The sequence below is a fragment of the Lynx rufus genome, unplaced genomic scaffold (genome assembly GCF_022079265.1).
Source record: "Lynx rufus isolate CCGP_SWC_20201006 ecotype Redwood Valley unplaced genomic scaffold, mLynRuf1.p SCAF_6, whole genome shotgun sequence".
NCBI classification, from domain to species: Eukaryota; Metazoa; Chordata; class Mammalia; order Carnivora; family Felidae; genus Lynx; species Lynx rufus.
The window spans coordinates 23,043,229-23,066,670 of record NW_025814878.1 but is presented as its reverse complement, the minus strand read 5'-3'; the positions used below and the strand labels follow the sequence as shown (position 1 = coordinate 23,066,670).

General features: G+C 35.8%; 1 protein-coding gene across 6 annotated transcripts in view; it reads right to left on the bottom strand.

The window, feature by feature from the left end:
* The window catches only part of BCLAF1 (BCL2 associated transcription factor 1), a 30,236-nt gene extending 7,049 nt beyond the window's left edge, over positions 1-23,187 (bottom strand). For 2 of the 6 annotated variants that reach the window (XR_006966049.1, XM_047101301.1), the window contains exons 1-11: positions 23,082-23,187; positions 16,288-16,392; positions 14,117-14,230; positions 12,443-13,354; positions 10,687-11,352; positions 10,364-10,533; positions 7,936-8,041; positions 6,917-7,001; positions 4,355-4,530; positions 3,058-3,238; positions 1,795-1,941 (exon numbers count right to left, since the gene is read on the bottom strand). Coding sequence is in view for 4 of the 6 variants with exons in the window: in XM_047101301.1 (XP_046957257.1) it covers positions 1,795-1,941; positions 3,058-3,238; positions 4,355-4,530; positions 6,917-7,001; positions 7,936-8,041; positions 10,364-10,533; positions 10,687-11,352; positions 12,443-13,354; positions 14,117-14,220 (2,547 nt within the window). In the remaining 2 variants the exon portion in view is untranslated. Of the gene's footprint in view, positions 1-1,794; positions 1,942-3,057; positions 3,239-4,058; positions 4,222-4,354; positions 4,531-6,916; positions 7,002-7,935; positions 8,042-10,363; positions 10,534-10,686; positions 11,353-12,442; positions 13,355-14,116; positions 14,231-16,287; positions 16,393-23,081 lie in introns of those variants that run through there. The other 4 variants (XM_047101302.1, XR_006966050.1, XM_047101303.1 and 1 more) reach the window with 4 other exon arrangements.
* Between the last annotated feature and the right edge of the window lie 255 nt (positions 23,188-23,442).

Genomic DNA, 23,442 nt, shown 5'->3' with positions numbered 1-23,442 from the left:
TAATCTCTTCTGACTGGGTGATCTTAACAGGGCTTTAATTGTGTCCTGGAAGATGATGGCTCCTAAATTTTTTTCCTCTAGATTCGCATTAGCAACTTTCCATTGTACATCTGCACTTAATTTCTCCCAGGCACCTCAAGAACAGAACTTAATCTTCTCAAATGGGATCCTTTCCCTTGTATTCCCTATCCTAGAGAGATCCCTTCATCTTACTACCAATACCCAACTACATACAAGATCTCTGAGTAAGTCCTCATTAATATTACTTTAACTTTTCCATTACCTAGCCTCTTAGTCCAGACACTCAGTAACTCTCAGATCGGTCTGTACAACCATGATTTTTCTAAACTCTGGTTAAAATCTGTATTTATTTAGATATAGCCTCCCACAACTTGGTTTCTGCTTTTTCTTAATTTTACCAAACTTACACCAACCACCTAGCCAAAGAGTTCTATCTCAGGATGTTTCACGCCTACAATCTGCAGTATACCTGTCTATTTTTTAAGCTCAAGATTCAATCCCAGTTCCTCTATGAAGGCTCTCCTAATCACTCTCTTTGAAATAATCCTCCATTTCCTGCCTTGGATGAAATCCACTACACATATATTTAGAACTTTTGTTTCTAAATTTTTCCAGCCAAGAAATGATACATGTCTTTGCATTCATGGTACCTAGTATAAAGAGCAGTTTGTGAATATATAAAGTCTGAAAGTCAAAAACAAGATAGATCTTTTAAACTTTCCTATAACTGGATAAAATGCCTTTTACTGTCCACGTTGTCAACTCAAGCAATTCAAACAAGTATAAATTTCCTCTTAGGGGAGCATATGTTGAGCAAACAGTATGCATTAATACCCTTTAAAAACTTTTTCGGACTTTGTTCATTAAACTACTCAAAAGAATCAAACAGAAGCTAATTTTTGATTGCCCATTCTTCAAACAACATAGATCTACTTCATCATTTAGCTCTCTCCTCTCACTTAGCAGACAGGTCATGGGTATTCAGGTGTATTCAAATATATTCATAAAAAACTAAATGAAAGACACAATTCTATAAATCTAGTACTATCTTCCTCCTTGCTTCTGCAAAACAACTAATCTTCAGAACTGATCTCTGAAAAGCTATTTAAGAAATAAATACTTCTGGTAATAGTTCTGGTTTTTCCTAAGTGTCTATAATGCTGGATGGACCCTTTTCTCCCATGCCAAACTACAGAAAATCTCCATCTTTACCTAGAAACTTTCAGGACCCACCTCCTCTAGTTTCACCCCTTAGAAAACTACTTCAGAGGAAAAAGTATCACAAAGAAGCATCAAATTAGTGTAGCCAGCAACTTTCCATATGGAATTTTTCATCCTCCTTTTATTCCAGAGGAAGTACACAGCCTCCCTGAGATCCTTAATTACATGTTCTGTGAAAGAATTCTTCTGTCTTTCATTTAAACAAACAGCTGTGATGATGGAAGATAAATCTTAATGAGATGTTTCTACAACTGTCATTGTCTTATAGACAGATGTGAAACCTATGTTAATGTTCTCTGAATGTGGCTATCAAATCAGGTATAATTTTAGTTTACCCTGATCAGCCTATAGGTGACATAAATAAAATATAAACAGGACTAAAGGGACCCACATTTTCGAAACTTCTAATCATCTGGGTAGTGAATTTTTAAAAGGTTTCCTAAATTATGGCAAAAACTCCTCATAGTAGTGGATACCTGTACTCAAATGTATTCACCCAGTATGCTTTGAAAATTAATGCAAACCAAATAAACACAGATTTCTAACACCCACCAAGAAGTACTTCTTGCTCTTTGGGGTATATTCTGGATCCCATTCCTCTTCCTTCGGTCTCTTTTGAAAAGTAGTATTTGAGTTGTTTGGACCAGTATTTGTCCCAGCAAAAACTCCTCTGGCTCTTCCTCTGCCTCTAATTCGAAACTGATTAACATTAACAAAGCTGTTTAGTAATGCAATCAAAAGGTATTTAGTTACATGCAAACTCTAATTTTACTGCAGTAACAAAAAACAAATTCCCTACTTTCCTTCCTAAATCTCAATTTCACAGCCACTGAGGACAGAAAGGGTGGCCATTTTATACTATAGGCAAAAAAAATCTGCCCACTGAAAGCTGAATAAGTTAAGAAATGCAGTCAATTTAAGTATTAGCATACTGACTACAATTTCATAGCCTGAACTCGTATTTTTAAATAATCAAGTTGGTTCTTTCCCCTTTTACTACCCAAAAGAGTGGTCTAATTCTTTGAATTATTATAGGAGTCCCAACTGTTCAACTATCACCTATCACCATATAAGCAAAGCTCTTCTCTTTCACAAATGATCTAATTAATGAGCCCTACTAATAACTGACTGGATACTCACTCGAGGTAGGAATCTGAATATAGAAATTAAAGAGTCAAGAAGATGCACTACTGTGAAGTTGTAATTAATAATTGTAACAAATTTATGCAAACATAGGGATAATGTGTATGCTATGTAGAATAAAAACAAAAGCTATATGATTTCTATGATTATACACATATAAACAAGGACTGGGAGGCAAAACAGGCAAAATAAAAATAGCTGTGATACAGACGTTAGGGTTTTTTTTTTAATGCTTTAAGATATCTATTCAAAAACTAAGTGATTAAAGAACTGGATCTCAGTAACTTTACTTGACTCTTGGGTCTTCATGCACCATGTACAGTTATTGATTCCAAAATTTTAAAAAGTATCTAATTGATATATGTATATGTGTGTGTGTTTGTGTGTATAGTTATATATATATAATTATATATATATATATACAGCTCTTTAAAAATCAGAAACATTTTTTACTCTGTATACAAAGAAAGCATCATCCCAGCTGCAGCCCTTCCTCCCAACCCTTAAATGGCATATCTTAATCAATATATACAAATACGATTTCACTTTCCAAGACTAATTCTAACTGCAGAAGTAATGACTCGCAACAATGTCTAAATCATGAATTTTACTTTATGTACAGTGCTCTAAAGTAAAGCCCTACCAACAATCAAAGGTAATTCTATTACTTACAAAGGTTCCTCGTGGTCGGCTAACTCCTCCAAAGCCTGAGTATTCTTTCAGTTCGTGGTGAGTTTTAAACTCGTCTTCTCTTTCCTTCTTACTCTCCTTTTCTTCCCGAGAACTGGGAGAAGAAGGTGACGCTGAAGATGATGAAGATCGAGAATGATCTTGCTCTCTACTTTTATGTTTACTGCAAAATAAATAGAGAAAACAAAAAATATGTGCTATTTTTAAAAAGACAAAGACCCTGTTGAATCTTATAATAAAAGGAATATTTTTCAAGTAAAAAAAAAACTATCCCCTATTAAAAATGATTACATAACTAAAATGATTGGGTGTTAAACTTTGATACAGCCTGTTTCCATTCTCCTTCAATATTTGTTTTACATAACTACTGAAAACATGATATAGCCTGCCAGTTAAAAACTAGCAGTCTGGAAACTTCAAGAATAAGGTTCAGTTCTTCAGTATTTTTAACTTTTTGTTGTTGTTGTTATTTTAAGGAAAGGAAAAGAAGAGTAGGAATAAGTAAGAATGTTTTTAAGGCCAAGTTTCAAAATGACTGCAGTATGTACACTCGGGGTGAGAACAGTTGATATGGTTTGGGCCATTACTCCATTAGAGAAATAAAAGCATATGACATACAAATACCGGTAATAAATTAAAAAACACGAGTAAAATCCACCATTTACCTAATGAATAGCAAGAAAACGATTATCTATGATACTTAATATTCCTATTATTTATTTGACTCTACGATGATCAATTTACATGGTTCTAACACAACACCCGGAAAGGTCATACCTGCGGTAACTCTTACCACTGCTAACAGTATCCATGGAAACATTACTTTGAAAGATTAATACACATTGCTATTTCATAAAAACTAGTCCTTCCTCCCCCCCATCTCTCCCATGTTAAACCACTAGATATCAGTTTAAAATTCTTGTACTCTGGGTGTTATGAGTTGAAAAAGTGCGGAATCAAGCATAACGAACCAAAGTTCTTACACAAACTGTTTCTAGAAATGCACTGCATTGAAGTCCAACCTCCTGATGTAGCCTGGATAATAGGACACATTAATTTGTCATTTTTTTTTTCAGTGTTAGCTTGCTATTCCAAAGTTTTTGTCCTCATCCACCATAAGCCGTGTAAAAGACAAATACATTTTTGCTGTAAAACAAATAATTTTAATTGTTTAAATTTAAACATTCGATTACACAGTCAAAATTGAAAGCAATTAAGCTGACAATTATTAAAGGCTAATTAGAAGCTAAAACCTAACTCAGACAGTTTTAACAATTACCTGTCATCTTTGTAAGATTTGTATTCCTTGTAATCTTTTGGAGTTTTTTCCTGCTTTCTTGATCCACTGGATTCCCTGGAGCCCTTGGAATCCCCCCGTTCTTTACTTCTTTCTTTTCTCCGACGATCAATGTCATGCCGAAGATCAGCAGAATCACACCTTAATTTTTTATCTCCCTATAAAAGACAAATGTAAAATACAGACTTCAGGAGAGAAAAAAAAAATAAAGATATAAAGATATATACCCAAATTTTATGCCAGTTTTTAATCTGGGATTTTAGTATCAGAAATGAGTGGATCATAGCATACTACTTCCATACTTAGTTTTAGTTTTGTTAAAATAAGCACACTTGGTTGTTTTGACTCAACATTTGTATACACAGTGCAACGGGACTATGAAACTAGGAAGTTATGAAAAGCTAACTATCTTGAAAATAGCATAGGTTTTTGTTCGAAGCAATCCATAATAAACTTTGTACAGCAGAACAAAATAATTGTTTTTCCACTCAGCACATCCTCATTGTCATCACTCATCCTTTTCAAACAGCTTTTTTGTAAACAGTTGAACAATGACAGAAGTTACAGTCTAACTATGGTTGTAGTATAGCCATCTACCTATAAAGTTAAGGGATCCTAAAGTAATGGTTCTCATTACTGAAGCCTCATTTTATCATCAAGCTGTTCCCAATTAGGTTGACGAACCCAATAAAAACCACTTCAAAAGGAAGAATTCTGTAATTTCCATAACATGCAAGTGGAAGATGATTAACAAAACCAAGTAAGGTTGAATAAGGGTAGAAACAAAGCCAGAAAGATATTATTCCCAATCCTGTACTCAGTATTTTGGGCCATATACTGCCCTTTCTCAATTCAGGTATTGCAACGGACATTAGTTTAACTGGGTCACAATTCACCTCCTTCTTGTTCCATTGCTTTTTCAAATACTATATAATTTAGGAAGATGGAAAGAGGCATCTAGGAATGAAGAAAAATTATACATCAGTAAGATGCTAAGCAATGTGGACATCCTTGCTAGTATTCAACAATAAGAAGTACTTACTCTGGGAAATCTAGCTATAATATAACCGTTCATCAAAAAAAAGTATAAATATATCTCCAAATGGTATCAACTACTCACCTATTTGCTCCCTGGGTAATTTAAAAAAAAAAAAAAAAAGACTAATCAAGAGTAAAAACCTTCCTTACTCACCGAGGTATTACCAAGCCCACAAGTAACAAGATAATTTAAGTAAAACTACTTTGTAAACTCCAACAAAACTATACATACGTTAAATAATAACACATATTATTCATTCAGATCAGAAGACGAAGGATAAAAAGCAATGTCATATCCTCCCCTATCTATCATAAGTAATCACTATTTTCTCTCCTCTAGATGAAAACATGGTCTGAGTAATGAGGAAAGAAACAAGATACTCACTCTGTCAGAGCACAAGGATAGACTAAATTGTTGGCAAAAATAAACCAACATTGAACCCAAGATATTGAAAGGAAAAGCCAAGATTAGTATTCACTTCTCAGAATCTGTTTTTCCAAGATCAGTATGCCCACACAAAGAAACCACTTTCTTTTAAGCTCTAAATTTCTCATTTAGTAAATTAATAGCATGCCCTATTAAAATATTTGTAAAATACAACCATTAATAACAGCTTCTGGTAGTAAAGTGCCAACGTTTTCATAATACCTCAACTATTCAACTCTGCAAACACATGTAGTCTCATTTTTCCGATTACAAAACCAATGTCCAAGAGACTGATTATTTTCCAAGCATCATACAGATAATACCTGGTTATAGCCAAAAGTGGAACCAAGCAGCATTTCCAAGTCCCCTGCCCTTTTCATTACAACAGACAGTTGCTCCCTTTCTACCTGTCCCCACATTTCTACTAGACCCATATGACTTGTCCTATGGACTAGTCTACCTAGAAAATGTCAGTTTCAAATCATCAGCATGTATCAGAGTCCCCTTAACAAACACATTCCATTCTCATAGACCTCCCTCCCCCACCATTCACAGGTTCTTTTCTCATATTGAAAACCTTCCTTCCCCAACCCACAGAATTCAATCCTGACAGTTTCTGTTCCAACTGTTCACTTGTAAATTGCTTCTCAGAACACTTATTTCATAGTCCAGACCAAAAATGCCCAGTAGCATGGGGGTTACTTCTTGTTCTCACTGTGAAAAACCTAGAGATATTAATTTAGGCATATATAAATCAGGAATACTTACTCTGGCTAATCTATTTCACCTCAAAACTTTATATAGAAACCCTACTATAATTCTTATCTTTGCTTTTGTAATTTTCCTTTGTCTACTTAGAACTTTCTTACTTTTGTTAGCATTTTAAAAAGTTGGTTTAACTAAGATACATAGCTTAATTTCTTTTATAAAGGAGCGCTATATACACTACCTTATATTCATATACTTACAAGTTAAAAATAGAGAACCTTTGCAAATACTTTGTCTACACAAACTATACTTAGCATATATCATTAACTAAGCCCAACTTAACAGTAAAAAGAAGTCCATTCAAAACATACCTTTTGATTTTCTTCTTTAAAAACTCTCTCTTCTCCTGCTAAACGAGTATGCTTCCTCAGGGCACTTGGAGAGATGTCAATTCTCCTTAATGTAAAATAAAATATTTGTAGTCACAGTGACTATTGTTCCAAAAATTCCTCAGAACTGTCCATTTTTATAATGTCCAGTTATTTCTCTCCCAATCAACTTTAGCATAAGATTGTTAATCTAATTCCTGGTAGACAATTAAGAAGACTACATCCATTAAAGGTGAATTAAAATGCTTCAGATATTTTTATATATAAAGAAGTTTAACTTTTTAAAACAAATTTATTTTAATCAAAAAAAACGTGTTTTGATTAAATTGAATGTTATGTTGTGGCAACCATCATACAATTATATACTTCCATATCTTTAATACACACATGAATATGATTATTTGTTCTTAAGTATCTCCAATAGTTTTACATATTCAGTGGATCTTTGGTGTTATCCCTGCCTTTCCTTGCCTTTTAAAAGCTAGTGTCAACTGCAACTTCTCAGCACTTCTTCAGCGGTCACCACCAAAACCCTACCTACTATTTACTAAGAACTCAGATACTTTATGACCAATACTAATTGTCACCACCACCCTGCAAAGAGGCACTGTTGTCCTTATGTGGTAGATGGAAAAAACTAACGGTCAGAGATTAAATAAAGGGTTACTCTAGGCATCCAACTCCCTCCCAAAAAACAAATGTGTTAGCTATTTAATTCCTTACTGAGGAGTGGTTGATAGTATTTTAAGTTCTAGGAACCTGTTTAAACAAATAAAATAAAAACTGAAAAGAAACAGTAAATTATAAACTTCTCAAGGCTGGAAATATACTTATTCAAGGTATAAATAAAAAATAAAACCAAAGTTCATCTTGTATCACAATGACACTAGCATAGTTCCAATATGATCAGTATCTTCCCAAAAAAACAAACAAACAAATAAAAGAAATGGTGTCTTCCTATCAAAACAGTATTTTTATACGTCCATTCATAGTGCACATACCTGTGTATCTCAGGGCTCTTTTGCCTGGCACTATGTTCTTCAGTGGCTTTCTGATACGAAGTGAACCTCTCGTTTAGAGTCACTGCAGCTGATTTGAAGTATTGCTCTGTTGATTTAGGAGAAATACTGCCCAATTAGTTATCTTTACTTCAAGAGAGATTTTCATTTGTGACAGAAGGGCATGTAGCAGGTGAAAAGAAAATAAAAATACTCAAGAAACCTAGCAGAAGAGAATCAAGTGTTACAAAGAGCTCCTACTCTGTCCCTTTTAACTTCTTCTACCTCAACAAGTAACTGATACAAAGTTCGTCAGAGAACCCTGTCAACGCTGCATAAATTCCAAGAACAATAAATAGACTAAATTGAGAATCTCTAACTTGATTTGAATCATACAATACTTCCTCAAACAGAACAAAAGGAATAATATGTGAATGTCCTTATACCTTGCCAATATGAACCAAGGAAGTTACTTCAAGTAATCATTTGCAAAAAATACTGAAATAACTACACAGTTGGTTTTAGTGAATACAATTACTTCATCAAGAACTATACTGACAACAAAAACTGGATTTAAGAAAAACCTGAATACTACCATTTCAATTGAAAAAAATACTTTTCAAATCAATTAACACTAATTACTCCAAAAATCTGGCATCTTGGCAAACCTGACAGCACATTCTCTATTATTCTCTTGTCCTTCTCTTAAATTTTAAAATTAGTATTATCAATACTAGTTTTTAAACCATTCAAGATACGCTGTAAACGTAAAATAGAAAGACGTATAAAGTCATGAAATGTTACATTACTAAGCAAGCTATCTGCTTAACAGGTCAACATACATCTTTGTCAACTTACCGCCCAATATCCAGCACATGTCTCATAACCAATCATTAAAACTTGAAACGGCCACTACAAGGGTAGTGCCTCAATCATAATTCCATGAAACCCAGGAATTTGAGCTAGCAACTCAGTTTTTATGCCATTTTTGCCAGGAAGACAGAAGATTCAACTTTGCCTGTATCTTTCAACAGCTATTTTACTTTGAAACATGGATTTTGCCATTTCAAAACATATTCCAGGACCTAGTTACAATGAAAAAGAAAACATCACTGGGCATTTTCAGCTCTAAATTAAGAAAGAGCTGTTCAGATCGGTTGCACAATACCAATAATGAAACATAACTACAGTTCTTTAAAAAAAAAAAAAAAAGAAAAAAAGAAAAAGAAAATGAAAAAGAAAAAATTTATCAAAACCTGATCTCAAAATTCAGCAATAAACTGTAAAATGTGGAGACAGGTCAAAAAAAGGCAAAAAAAAAAAAAAAAAAAAGAAAAAATGTTAATGTTTCATATTTTATGTACCACAATAATATGGTCACAAACTGGTTCACAAACCTAGTTATAGCCAAATAACAAAACTTTTTTGTTACCCTGTTTAAATAATTACAGTCAAAAAGAAATTATTCACTGTTTTGAGACATCAACTGCATAAAGAATTTGCTAATGACAAGTTTCAGCTATTACAATGAGTTGTTCTCATAAAAAGACAAATTTTTTTTTAAAAAATGGCTTTTAAGACCAACAACCACGTAGCTTCCTGGGTAAGAACCTATTTCATAGTAAGCTGCCTTTTAAACACAAAAAGAAAATAACAAAAACAAAACAACCTAATTGCCCAAAAAGTCATACCCTAAAAACATTTGAAAATTATTAGTAACTTTGAAGCTAGAATTACATACAGGTGAAAATAGAGCATCATTACTTTAGCTAAAATGAACACATGTAACATCTTTAGGACTTAAAGAAAGGTTATTATCATCCACTATTCATGTAATCACTACTTATCTAACATTTTTAAATCACTTGAACTCTTTCCCCTTTAAAACTTCCAATAATTCTTTTTCCAGTTTACCTGTCATTTTAAAAAGCTAAGTATTACAACAAATTAAGTAACACAAAAATATAGGTAGAAAAACAATACTGCTTTTCCACTGGTATCGGGTTTCTTTAAAAGTTGAAGTATTACTCTCAGTAATACTCAAGTCACCATGGCCTTGCTTTATTCTAAATCTATGCAAGAGTACATTGTTAAGTCATATGCATGCAAGGATAAATCATCTGTAAGCATTCTACCCTTCCAATACAGTGTGACACATTTCAAAGACTTTGCATTAAATATGTATCAGTTTTGTCACAATACAGATTTTTAGAGTGTGTTTTAACTCTATTTAGTGTTTTAATCACTTTGTATTAAGTATCTCTATGGGTCTTAATGCTAACAAAACTGATAGCTCTTTCATGAAACTATTTTTCCAAATTTCTCATGGTGTCTATATATTACTTGCTAGCCCTAGAGTACATTAATTATTAAAAGCCTAGTTGTTCACTTTCATTTACAAGAAATACTTAATTCGTACTAATAAACATACCTTTAACATGATGAACCAAGGACACAATGTGTTGAATAAATGACTCTGAAGTGCTTTTGCTGGCCTGTGGCAACTTAATGTGGTCAAAGATGGATCGGAATTCTTGTTCTTTCTTGACAGAATGGACAAGTGTACTAGCAAGTAGCCTGTCTTTAGTCAAGGAAGCAGGTCTGGAGCATATCGGTAACAAACACACACATAACAAACAAAATATACCATTGGTTTGAATACGAAAATGGGAGTGTGTTCACAAAATAAGATAATTAACTAGAATATTAACTAAGCAACCACAGGTTACTTCCTGGGTATCAATGTGGAATTACCTGTTAGAATCATCAAGTGGAACGGGTGCCATTTTGAGTTTGACTTCAGGTCGATGAGAATCACTGGCTATCATTTTGATCCTAAGTGGGCTCTCCTCTCTGAAGGTAGACTTTTCTCGTGCATCCAGATTCTTGTGTAGAGGGGGACTGTAATCAAAGAGGTCTTTGAGCTTTTCAGACTTTACCTGCTCAGGTGACTGAGTTTCTTTCTTTACTGTTATTCTTTCAGAATTTTTGTCGTCTTCCTTGTGCTTATCTTTTGCAGTGCTAGGCCTTTCCACTACGTAGCCAGTCTCTTTAAGTTTATAGTTTTTTTCTTCTCTAAATCCATCACTTTCTCTATTGCCTTTCAGTGAAACTTTGGACTTGTACTTGGGTCCTTCCTCCTCAGTATTCCGGTGAGATGTAGTAGCAAAATTTTTACCCTGATCTGCAAGGACTGACTTCCTGAACTGTCTATAGTCCTCTGTCTCCTCTGTGTCATCCCCTTCAGAATCATTAAACTTTTGTTTTCCAGACTCTTTATCGCTAAAGTAATCTAGAGCTTCCTGATCTTCCCATTCTCCCTCTGCCCTCCCTTTCTCTGATCCTTTCTCCTTTGGAGCCTCTTTATCCCTGGTATTACCCCTATCAAGCAGGAATACTCTAGACTCTTCATCTGTGAACCTGTGAATAAGCAGAGAAGAGGATGGTAACTCTGGATTGCATTCACTGTGGATCACTTGTATACTTCTACATGTTGCCCAACATCGCAGGACCAGTAATAAGAGAAAAAAAACCACTGAAAACGGTTTTTCATAATTCTACTTTTAAAAAAACATTAAAAGCAGCCATACAGCACTCTCAAAAATCTGTTCTAGTCATAGCCACAATTCTGCACGAACAAATCCAATTCCAGAAATTCTATAACATGCAACACTAATTTTTGAGGCTAAGAACCACTAATAAACAATGTACCTATCTATCAGAACTCTACATATAATTATACTCAAAATTTCAGACTATTACACTTCCCTACTAAAATAAATGAATTCACAAAAGTAAACTTAGTAATATTATTTAATACTCTAAGTGAATCACAAAATATTTCACATCTACTCTGCTGCAGAAAATGATTTCTGGCAATACTAAGTAGAAACTGTATTAGTTCAATAACAAATTTTATTCTAGGTTATACAGCAATATGCCATAAATAGCATGCCTGTTCTATTTTCTCAAACTACATTTAGCAACCAATTTTCACTGAGTTTTTTAGCAACTCTTCGGCAATGCTTGAAATCAGAATTTAAACAAAGTATATTTCAAAGGTTACTAGAGCAAGAAATAATTAGCTTTTCTATAGTCAGATTTATTAAGAATTGGCAGTTGCATGTAGAATACCACAAAAGTAAGAGCACGTACTGTAACTATTATTCACATAGGCCACGTTATAATAGTGAAGAAAACAAAATAAGCTTTCAATGCTCTAACACAAAATTAAGTTGTTACAACATAACTATTAGTTATGCTTTATGTTACTACATTTTTTTGTTTACATTAATTCTAGACTGACTGAAAATGGATTAAAATTGAAAAGAAATATAAATTATTTTCTATTAAAACACTTAATTTCCAAAGTTAACCAAATGTAGTAAAAACCACTTGGAATTATAAAAAAGTCAGGAGTAAAAACAATGCAATTGTAAGTCTCATATACCCAAACAGAATACAAAGAACACAACTATTAGTATTATAATCTAAAGACTTTAGCGTTTACCTTTTCAAGAATTTTCCTGTCTTTGCAGTTTCCTGATCTCCACCATCAGGATAAAATGAAGAACGTCCCCTAGCCTCATCTCTTGGAGCATTCTGTGGTGTGATTGTCTTTGCAGGGCTTCTTCGTGAAGGGATATGATGAATTGGACTATTCTGAGAAGGACTGTACCGACTAGATCCATTTCCAACAGAACCAGACCCAGATCTTTCAGGACTATGCTGAATGGAATGTGAATGCTGAGAGGGGGTGTTTTTTGCAGAGTGAACTGTACTGAGCATGGGGGCATCAGAGCAAGACGAACTCTGACTAGGTGGTGTAGCGATCGGTGAAGGACTATGAGGAGATCTGGGACTGTTATCATAGGCTGAAAGGCCAGGCCAAATATCACCAGATGTGGCTGATGATTTGTTAAACTCATCAATAGATTCAGATGGATCATGTTCAAATGTATCTTTCGGTTCTTCCTGTGATTTACTTTTCAAAGGACTCTCTTCTTGGGGCTCCCCTTCAGCTTTTTTGGTTTGTTTTTCCTGAGACCCTCGTCTTTTAGAGACAGGAGATTTGCTATATGGGGATGAAGAACGAGAAGAGGATGATCTTGGAGACCTAGAAGATCTATATGACCGGCGAGATCTGCTTCGGGATCTTTGAGAAGAAACGGATCTTCTTTTTGGACTCCTGGAACGTGAACGACCTCGTCTAGGACTCCTAGAGTGTCTTCTATTCCAGACAGGTCTATAACCACCTCGATGGTATCTACCTCCTCCTCCTTGATAATACCCTCTGCCCCTTCCTCTGTACCCATAAGGCCGTCTCATTCCTCTATTATTTCTGTAATCTCGACGATAATCTCTAGAATAAATACGATCTCTACTACGAGATCTTGAGTATGTCCTGGAACGAGACCTAGAACTAAAAATGAAATAAATATCAATGTAAGAAAAACAAACTATTCTATTCTACCGTTCTAAATACTTCTGGTTGAAAATAACATGTAAATAGTCCAAACCAAAAATGTATATAAAAAAAAAAAACCCTCTCATTTATACAAAAGTAAAGTTTACTGTTTTCAATGAACAAAGTTTCATTATTAAGGTAAATACTGAAAGAATAAAGTAAAGGCCTTAGGAATGAAGGCACACAAAAAAGGGAAAAAATGGATATACCTAACAGCAGGACATACTAAACAAATTACAGAAAAGTTATTCAGGTACTTATAGTAAAACAGTAAAAGAATATTTAATGGCATGGAAAAATACTCATCAATGACATACTACTGGCCAAATGCACACATAATATTGAGACATCAGAATCAGAAATAATGAGAAACTATGAAATAATATGCAAAGATGATTTACTGTCAAATAGTTCTCCCATTATTCATCTCTTAATGTAAATTCAAAGAAATCTACCATACATGTACAGTATAATAAGAATCTGAGATCTGAAGTCAGACTAACTGAAATCAAACCTAAGCTCTGCCATTTACTAGCTTGCAACCTAAACAATTCTCAATTTCCCCAACTCTACAATGAAGGTAGATGGATTCATTTCACAGGGTTATTTGAGAATATATTAATGATTTTAGCATTGTGTCTAAGTATAGCAAGCACTCCATGAACATCAACCAATACCACTATCATTATTAAAAGAATTAAAAACACAGGAATTCACCTGTATCTCTTCTTTCTAGAATGTGATCTTGATCTTGATCGAGAACTAGACTGTGATCTAGACTTTGATCTCGAAGAATGTGATCTAGAATTGGAGCGACCCATTTCTTTTCTCCTAGTCAATAAGAGCAAAAAAGTAAAAAAAAAACAAAAAAAACAAAAAAAAAACTACCATTCAATTAAAGAAGTTTCACATAAGACAAATTGAATTTTACAAGGCACAAGTTTCTCTAAGGATCTTACTCATCATTGTTTCTTTTTTTTTTAACTTTTTTTTAAACATTTATTAATTTTTGAGAGACAGAGAGAGGCAGAGCATGAGCAGGGGAGGGGGGAGAGAGAGGGGAAGAGGGGGAGAGGGGGAGGAAGAGAAAGAGAGAGAGACAGAATCCGAAGCGGGCTCCAGGCTCTGAGCTGTTTGTTAGCACAGAGCCTGACACGGGGCTTGAATTCACGAACTGCAAGACCATGACCTGAGCTGAAGTCTGACGCTCAACCGACTGAGCCACCCAGGGGCCCCAGGATCTTACTCATCATTTACAAATGAATACTGAGACAATTATCCCTGACTAAAACTATATCTTCACCTGCATAACAGGTACTATATATTGTAGATACAACAGCACCTACATGCCTTAATTCAAAAAGGAAGAAGCTGCAGAAGCCAGAAAGTAATATCAGACTGCAGCAGCATGTTAGAGGTTATTCCATGACCAATACAAATGCCTACCTCTCCTGTAAAAAAGATAAATATCACAGTATTACAGATAAGGAACCTGAAACAAAACACAAGTGGCATAATACTAAAAATAATAATAATAATAATAAACCTAGCGACTGTCATCCTAAGTGCTTTATGGCCTTAAAATGGGACTAAATTAACCACTCCATGCATATAATGCTGCATGACTACATTAGAAAAATGGACTTATGTGACAATGCTAGTTCACTCTGTAGCTTTCTGGTAAGTCAATGGACTGTAAAGATTGCTGCAAAAAAAGACAGTGGAACTACAAGAAAGACAGAAGTTGGGCACGAGTATTCTAACTTTTTCTAATATTGCATTAATATCTAATGGAATAATCAGACCTCATTGGGTACAGAAATCATAATAAGACGAAACAATTTAGGAAATCTACTCACAAAATTAAACCTATATAGGTACCTCCCAAGTTTATATGTGCCCCCCCAAGTTTGTTTATGCTATAACTATTTCCAAATTTCAACTAACTTATTACCGAAATCATTGTTTCCATAAAAATTGACTCACTAAACTTGCAACAGCCTCCAATTCTCTTACAACCCAATATTTTTGAAGGCATTTAACTTTACCTACCTAGGCTCTGCTCAGTATTATGAAAAAATATTTATAAGTGCTAACGCTGAGTTGAATTACAGAAAAAGCAACCATCATATCTGCATATACTTCATCAAAAAACAAATGACAGGGCACTTGGGAGGCTTAGTCGGTTACATGTCCAACTTCAGCTCAGGTCACGATCTCACGGTTTGTTAGTTCAAGTTCCACAATGGGCTTGCTGCTGTCAGTACGAAGCCCACTTCTGATCCTCCTCTGTCCCCCCTTTCTGCCCCCAACCCCACTCTCATGCGCTCTCTCAAAAATAAATAAACATTTAAAAAAATAACAAATTCAGGGTTTCAGATATATATATTTATCTCAAAATAAAACATAACTATCCTCAAATACACAAACGTCACCTCTATCTTCTCATAAATAAGGCATATGTAAAGATACTACCTTCCTCAGAGTTGTACTGAGTACTAAATGAGTTGACACAGGTAATACAATCAACTTTAATTAACATCAGTGCAAAAGTGTTAAAAAGTTATAGAATTTCTCTTATATGCATAAGGGAAGGAGTTATTTTGTTATTTTTAAGCAGCTTTGTGTTCTGAGTCTTTAACTTGATGTATAAAATTGGAAGCAGGCACACAACACAGAGGCAGAAGATAGAGAATCTTTCTCATAAAAAAAAAAAGTTTTCTCATAAAACTTAACATAAAATCTGGCTTACTTCATTCAAGCCACCAAAACAAACACCACAAAAGCTTCAGACTACATCACTTTTAATCACTCAGACAGAATTATGAATTAGGTAGTCACATTTTCTCAAACTAAAACTGAAAACTAGAAAAACGAATGCTATTTACCTTGGGTTTTATGCAGGATTAAGCAGTCAAGTGAAGTCTTTGAGATGTTGTTAAAATTCTTCCTGGAGAAAACGTTCTGAGAAATTAAACTCTGAATTCAAATTCCTAGCAAAGATTAAAAAAAAAACACACAAGGAGTTTGATTTATGGTAAATTAAAATACCCACTTTTCACAACAATGAATCATATTAGGCAGTGAAATAAACTCTCAATAAAGGCACTAATGATTTTAGGGAAAGGGAGACTGATTTAGGAAATAAACTTCTGACCATAAAAGCTTAAGAAATTTTTTTTGTTTTAATCAGAATGCAGATGTGCACCATGAAACTGACAGCACTTTTTAAATACTTGAATTTTAATGATAGCAATTTGAGCTTTAGAAAACAGAAGCTATGCTGCTATCCTATCAAAAAAATTTCAAAGTGGCTAATATAATGCCAAATATGGTACTCTTGGAATAGCAAAACATGTCACCTATTGGTTATTAGTATTCATAATGCTCTTAACTATATAACTTACCTAAAGTATGAGTTTAAAGTTTTGCTACTTATCTTAATCTTTATTCTCTTTTGGCCACTTCCTTTCTACAATTTCATTTGAAACAGGTTTCTAAAATTCATATGAACAGCTATCACAGTAATCCTAGCTCTGTACCTAAAAGCATTTTAATACACGTACAAATGTTCCAATAAAAGAACAACTTGTAAATGACAAGTATCTAATAAAAGCCAATACTGTTCCTAATTTACTATTACTACACAAATAAATTTAAATTTTGCACAAAATATTAAGCAGTTATCAATACTGAAAAAGTTAGCTTTATAAATAACATTCAGTGATTACCAATCATGTGCATAGGACATTCAAAAAAACATGAAGGGAGCAGAAACTAAAGAATACAAGATTGATACATGCCTAAAATCAACAAATTCATAAACCACTTTTAATGAAAAAAATATACATAAATATGAAAATCTGTGAATCTTACCAAAGATCCAATAAAAAATGCAATGAAAGTAGAAATACAAAGGAAAAGAAATGATAAAATTAAACTGGTCAATCAACAATGTTGTCCCCTAGGGTGCCCGGGTGGCTTAGTTGGTTAAGCAGCTGACTCTTGATCTCAACTCAGGTCGTGATCTCAAGGTTGGTGGGGTTCGTGGGTTTGAGCCCCACATTGGACTCTGTGCTGCCACTGCAGAGCCTGCGTGGGATTCTCCCTCTCTCCGCCACTCCCTCTCCATCTCTCCCTCAAAATAAATAAACTTTAAAAAAAGTTAAGAATATTGTCCCCTAAATACCCATGGCCCTACCGCTGGGAAAATTAAGAGATTTGAGGTTCAATCTACAAAGAATAGGAACTTAGTAATTAAGAAAAACATACTAAAATAAAATACAATAAAAATACAAGACTGGATACAAAAACAAAAGGATTTCTAAAGTACATGCATGTTTAGCTTTAAAAATATCGAATCCCCCAAGGGGGGTGGGGGCAGAGAAAAACTCTAATCTTCTAAATTGATGTATTGTTATGAAACTTTACTCTGGACCTTCTAAGTCCAACACTACTGATTCATTACTGGAAGTGATACAAGACTCATTTTAGTTAACACTTTCCCTAAACATTTCTAAAAGACTAATTTTAATTTCTGCATATCTGAAGAAAAAGTCAACTGCCAAATCCCTCTTTACTCCAAGTCATGATTTTTTTTTGAAATTCCAAGAAAATATACACTAGAAATAATAAAGGGAGGAAGGGCTGAAGGCTGTTTTACTAATAGATACATATTCTTGTTCACAATCTATAAGTATATTCAAGTACCCATGCCAAGAATTCAAAAATCATATGTGAAGCATGACACATAATATATTTAATACTATTTAATATATAATATTTAATGAAAAATATATTTAACATTTAACATTAATATTTAACATAGTCAGTGCAAAGACTATAGTCAGCTCAGCGAATTCTTTTTTTAATGAAAATCTATGTACAAAGCACTGTGCTAGTTTTATGGGAAACATGACTATGGCAGAGGTGCCTGCTCCCCAATAACTAACTAGTGAAGAACAGAAATCAACAAATCATAGCAAAGACATCTTAAGTACCAACTTAAGAATTATGCTAGGTGACCTTAAATAAAATCATCTCACTTAATGCTCATAATCTCATAACCTCTTCTCTCAAATTAAGAGAACTCTAAACTTTTAGAATTCATCTGAATTTACAAGGTGCCTATTACATGCCAGGTACTATTATTCCAGCACTGGAAATAGTGTACTTTAAGTGAAACATTAAGTTTCCTATTCCCTTGGAAATTATGTTCACAAGGGAGAAAGGGAGAGGGGAAAAAACCCAGAACATGATGTGTTAAGAAGTATAAAGGACTACAAAAATGGGTTCTTGGGCCCTAACATTAAGGTTAAATTCAAGGGACATTTCAAGGTTCCACAGAAAGAATAGCATTCTAGGCAGAAGACACAAACTTGGCAAATTCAGGACAGAAAGAACACTAAGTTGAGGCACTGTGAGAGGAGAGGATGTGAGATAAAGTAGAAAAGGCAGGAAAGGACCAGATCAAACTGCATCTAGTAAGAAGGCCGGAGTAAAATCTAAATATATTGGGAAGGCTCCGCAATCAGGGAAGTCACAGCATCGCATTCACGTTTTAAGATGGCTGCTGTGAACAGCATGAACAACAGGGAGAGATCAAGGAGATAAATTACAAGGCTGAAATTCAATATAATTGGTTACCTGGAAAAGATAGTAGCAATAAAGCTAGAAAAAAGAAGCCCAGAATCTAGTTTGGAAGTGCAGTCAACCAGTACTTGTTCACAGGTTGTTGGTGTGGATCAGAGAGAAGAAGCAGGGAAAAAAGAAAACCGCGGTCCTAAATTCTCAGTTTTGGGCTCAAACATCTGGGTGATGTGCAAGTTTGGGAGAGAAAACAAGAGATTAGTTTGCCATTTTTGGATGCCTATGGTCACAGAGTGTAAAATGGTTAATCCAAAATTTAACCCAGACCTCCTGATTCCAACTCCTGTGCTCTCTCCAATATACTGACAGGTGCTTGATGTGGCCATAACCTATATATAGAATTCAAAATGCCAAATCAATCATCCCTTTATTACAACCTTAGATCACTTACTAACATCAGAAAAAGAAATGTAAAAAGAGATAGGGAATAAATTGTTTTATGCATTTTTCCAACTGATTCACCAACCAGTGAGGAATGTAAGAGAGTAAGTCAAGCTTTATGTTTAAAGTTCTTAAATACCTTAACAAAGTGTACCTTTTATGCAATACATTATGATCAGCTAGAACACAAATAATGAAAAGAGCAGACAATGGAGTTCAACAACACTGAAGCACCCCCAAAATGGATTCTTTAGATAACCCAATCAAGCATATTTGAACCAAGTCTTCATTTTAGCAGATTCAGGGAGTTTGGCTTCCAAATTGTGATACAAATATTGCTACTCACATCTTTAATAACGCTAAAAATTATATCCTAAGACTATTATTCCAATAGACTAGGTTCAAAAATCTGACTTGACCATTAGCTAGATGCCCAACACTGGTCAAGTTACCTTACTCGCCTTCAGCTTTAACTTCCACAGGTATAAAATAAGGCTAATAATGGTACTAACTCATAGGTTTAATGTTACACACACTGAATAACTGTAAACAGCCTAACCTTTAGCACACGGTATGCACTCAAATGTTAGCTTATGCACTCAAATGTTAGCTATCATTATTGTTAAACCTGGCTTGTGACAGCTTTACCTACAGGTTATCCACTGATTTTACTTCAAATGATTCTTGTAAGAATAATATTTTTGATACAGCATTAATCAACATTATAAATGTGGAACAAAATAACGAGAATTTTGCTTTATAAAACTCCAAATAAAGATAAGTAAATAATATTAGAATTGGTAAATGGCTAATTGCTAAACTTAAATAATGAGAACATCGGAGTTCACTATTTTCTCTGCTTTTGTGCTTGAAAATTTCCATAATTAAAAGCTTCTGAGGGGTGCCTGGGTGGCTCAGTGGGTTAAACATCCGACTTTGGCTCAGGTCATGATCTCACAGTTCGTGGGTTCGAGCCCCACGTTGGGCTCTATGCTGACAGCTCAGAGCCTGGAACCTGCTTTAGATTCTGTATCTCCCTCTCTCTCTGCCCCTCCCTTGCTCACACTCTCTCTCTCAAAAATAAACATTAAATAAATAAATAAATAAATAAATAAATAAATAAATAAATGCAAGGTTTTGAAAAATGATTTAGTCACAAGTTTTTAGTTCTTTGTCCACTTTTGTCATCCTGCTTTAAAAAAAAAAAGAGAGCATGGAAATGAGAAAAATACCTGCATTCTAGATCAGGCTGTGCCACTCCCTGGTTCATGGAGCCTTAAGTAAGTTTTCTACCTTCCTGGTCTCTAACCTAAGTGGGGAAATATTAGATCAAGTTTGAAAACTCCACAAAATATTATACAAATGTAGGCTACAATTATTACTACCTTAACATCTGTAGACTATTTTTTTTTTTTCCAGTCCTGGGTCAAAAAAAAAAATCTAAGCTTAAGACCCTGAAATAACACATGAATGACCACTATGTAAGAAGCTGTGTGTGAAAAAGGAACAAATCCATAACCTAGAAGTATAACCTAACCATGTACACTTACTACCCAGAGATACGTTGGGCTTCTAGATTCCCTTACCTACTTCTTTGTCAATAAATCACTGCAAATTACACAGTAGAATTCAGCTACTGTTCAACTATTAGTTTTGAATGCACTTTTGAGGGGCGCCTGGGTAGCTCGGTCAGTTGGGCAACCAATTCTTGATTTTGGCTCAGGTCATGATTTCAGTGTTCATGAGACCCTTGAGTAGGGCTCTGCGCTGACAGCACGGAACCTGCTTGGGATTCTCTCTCATCCTCTCGCAGCCCCTCCCCCGCTCAACTGAGAGCACTCTCTCACACACTCTCTCTCTCTCAAAATAAATAAACACACACATGAATGTAGTTTCCGGAAACTCCCAATCCAAAGCTCTATATAGAACTGAAGAGATTTCTTCTATTTCTACAAGTCTTTTGAACACAGTTAAATCTAATACAGCTAGTTAAATTCAACTAGACTTGAGCCTATCAAGGGTGTTTTACAGATCTGTCTCCAAGTCCTAAAGTACTATTGTTCTTGCAAGAATTAGCTCTAGCTAAAAATCTCCCATGCCACCATTTTAATTACCTAAATGGAGGGCGATTCCAAGTTTACCACAACGTTACAGTGAAAACTGGGATCCTTAAAACAAGATGGCTATAAGCCATCTTTCAACTTTGGGTTGTTCAGCTATGAGTTTAGACACACAATCCTTCTCATCAAATTATCCTCAATTGGCTAGAATCACATAAAAATGCAAACAAACTTGTAGCAGCTTTTCCTATGTAAAGATCCTTTACTGTCTAAACAGTAGCCCCATTCCAACTAAAGTCCAACTGGAATGACAATTTACACGAGGATTAAGGAATTTTGGCTTACTTTTTAACACCAGAGAAACAGTAAAAGGCGCTGCTGCAAAAAGATGTGTCTGAACACATCTCTAACGTCCGTTTGGGTTACATTTGCCTTCAACTTTAGTCCTAAGTTTTCCAATCTAAAACGCTAAAAAAAAAAAAAAAAAAAAAAAAAAGTTTGACGTAGAAAAGTAGTTGCCAGTAGTACTGCTGCTTGATTCTAATAAGTTAGGTCTTCAAAGTAAAGAAAGCCAGCTTATGGACTTAAAATGAGGGCAAAGTCCCTAACTTTAGCTCACCACTCCCACCCCTTTATCCCACCGTCTACCTACCATGGATGCAACATTTCTGACACGACAAAAGACCTGAATCACTTGCCGAAAAAAGGACGTGGTTTCGCTTGTACTACTGGAGAACGGCCTTTTGGGACCGGGTGTGACAGGGCTACTCTTGGATCCATCAGCTAAGGCCTGCTCCCCATGCTAGGAAACAGTAACCAGGCACCAACTCTTTAAGGGTCAAGAGTGCAGGTTCGCTTAAAAATAGAGTGGGTTTCCAAGGCGATCCAGGAAGATTAACCTCGGAGAAAACTGTCCCGCGACACCGAGGGCGGGAGGCAGATACCGGGGTCAGTGACGGGGACAGCTGAACACGTTCCCAGAACAGAACCGAATTTTAAAAAACGAGGCGTAAACCGATGGGTAGCGTGAAACCAGGAAAGAGGAGTTTAAAGACGACGCAGAAAGGAGTCTACCTACCCAACGCACTTTGCTGCAGGTCATAGCTGTTTTATCAAAGCCCAAAGCCTGGAAAGAAAGGTGGCGATCCCAGCCAATAAGAAGCGAACACAAGCTGCACCTCCAGCGGCCTCAGGAGCCGTAGGCGGAGAAAGAAGGAAGCGCGCGTGCGCCGGGAGAGCTTTCAGTCGGGCGCGCGCAAGGGTCCGGGCCGAGGAAATGGGGGAAGGGTTGAAGAGGGAGATGTGCGCACGCGCAGGGAAAGGCCGCGCGGTCTCTGGGTTTCGAGCCAGGTTCGCAACCGCGCGCGCGCGCGCACCGTTCTCGCTACTCACCCCACCCCCCACCTTTTCGACCTGTAGTGCCTCGAAAACCTGAGAAGATCTGACGGGGAAACGCATAAATAACGGCGAAACGTCTCCTGGGTCCTCCTGTAGCCGCCAACCCGTCACCACCCACAAAAGATTCAACAATAATTCACTCGTCCTCGGTATTTACTGCCCTTTGAGTGATTTGAATGCAGCATGAGGCCTACCTGAAACGCCGAAAGCACGGTTCCCGGGACTTATCTCCGTTGTAACTACACAGCGGCCATTTCCCGACTCAAGCACGGGAGGAAAACCATAGAGGTATCTTCGACGCGCTAGCTCGTTTCCGTCACTTCCGATTTGGGGCGTGGCCTCCAGTGCCGCTAAATATCTGGCCTAGCCCCGCCCACTCTTCCGCCCTAAACCGGCTTCCTGGCTGCTATTAAGATTTGCCTGAGGCTTTCTGGGAATTCGCGTGGCTAATCTCGCGTGAAGATCTGGCGGCTCCGCCCTCCGGTCTGGCGCTGCCGCCTCGGTTGCGATGACGGTAGACGGTGGGCGGAGTGTGCTGTTGGGTCGCGAGGTCTT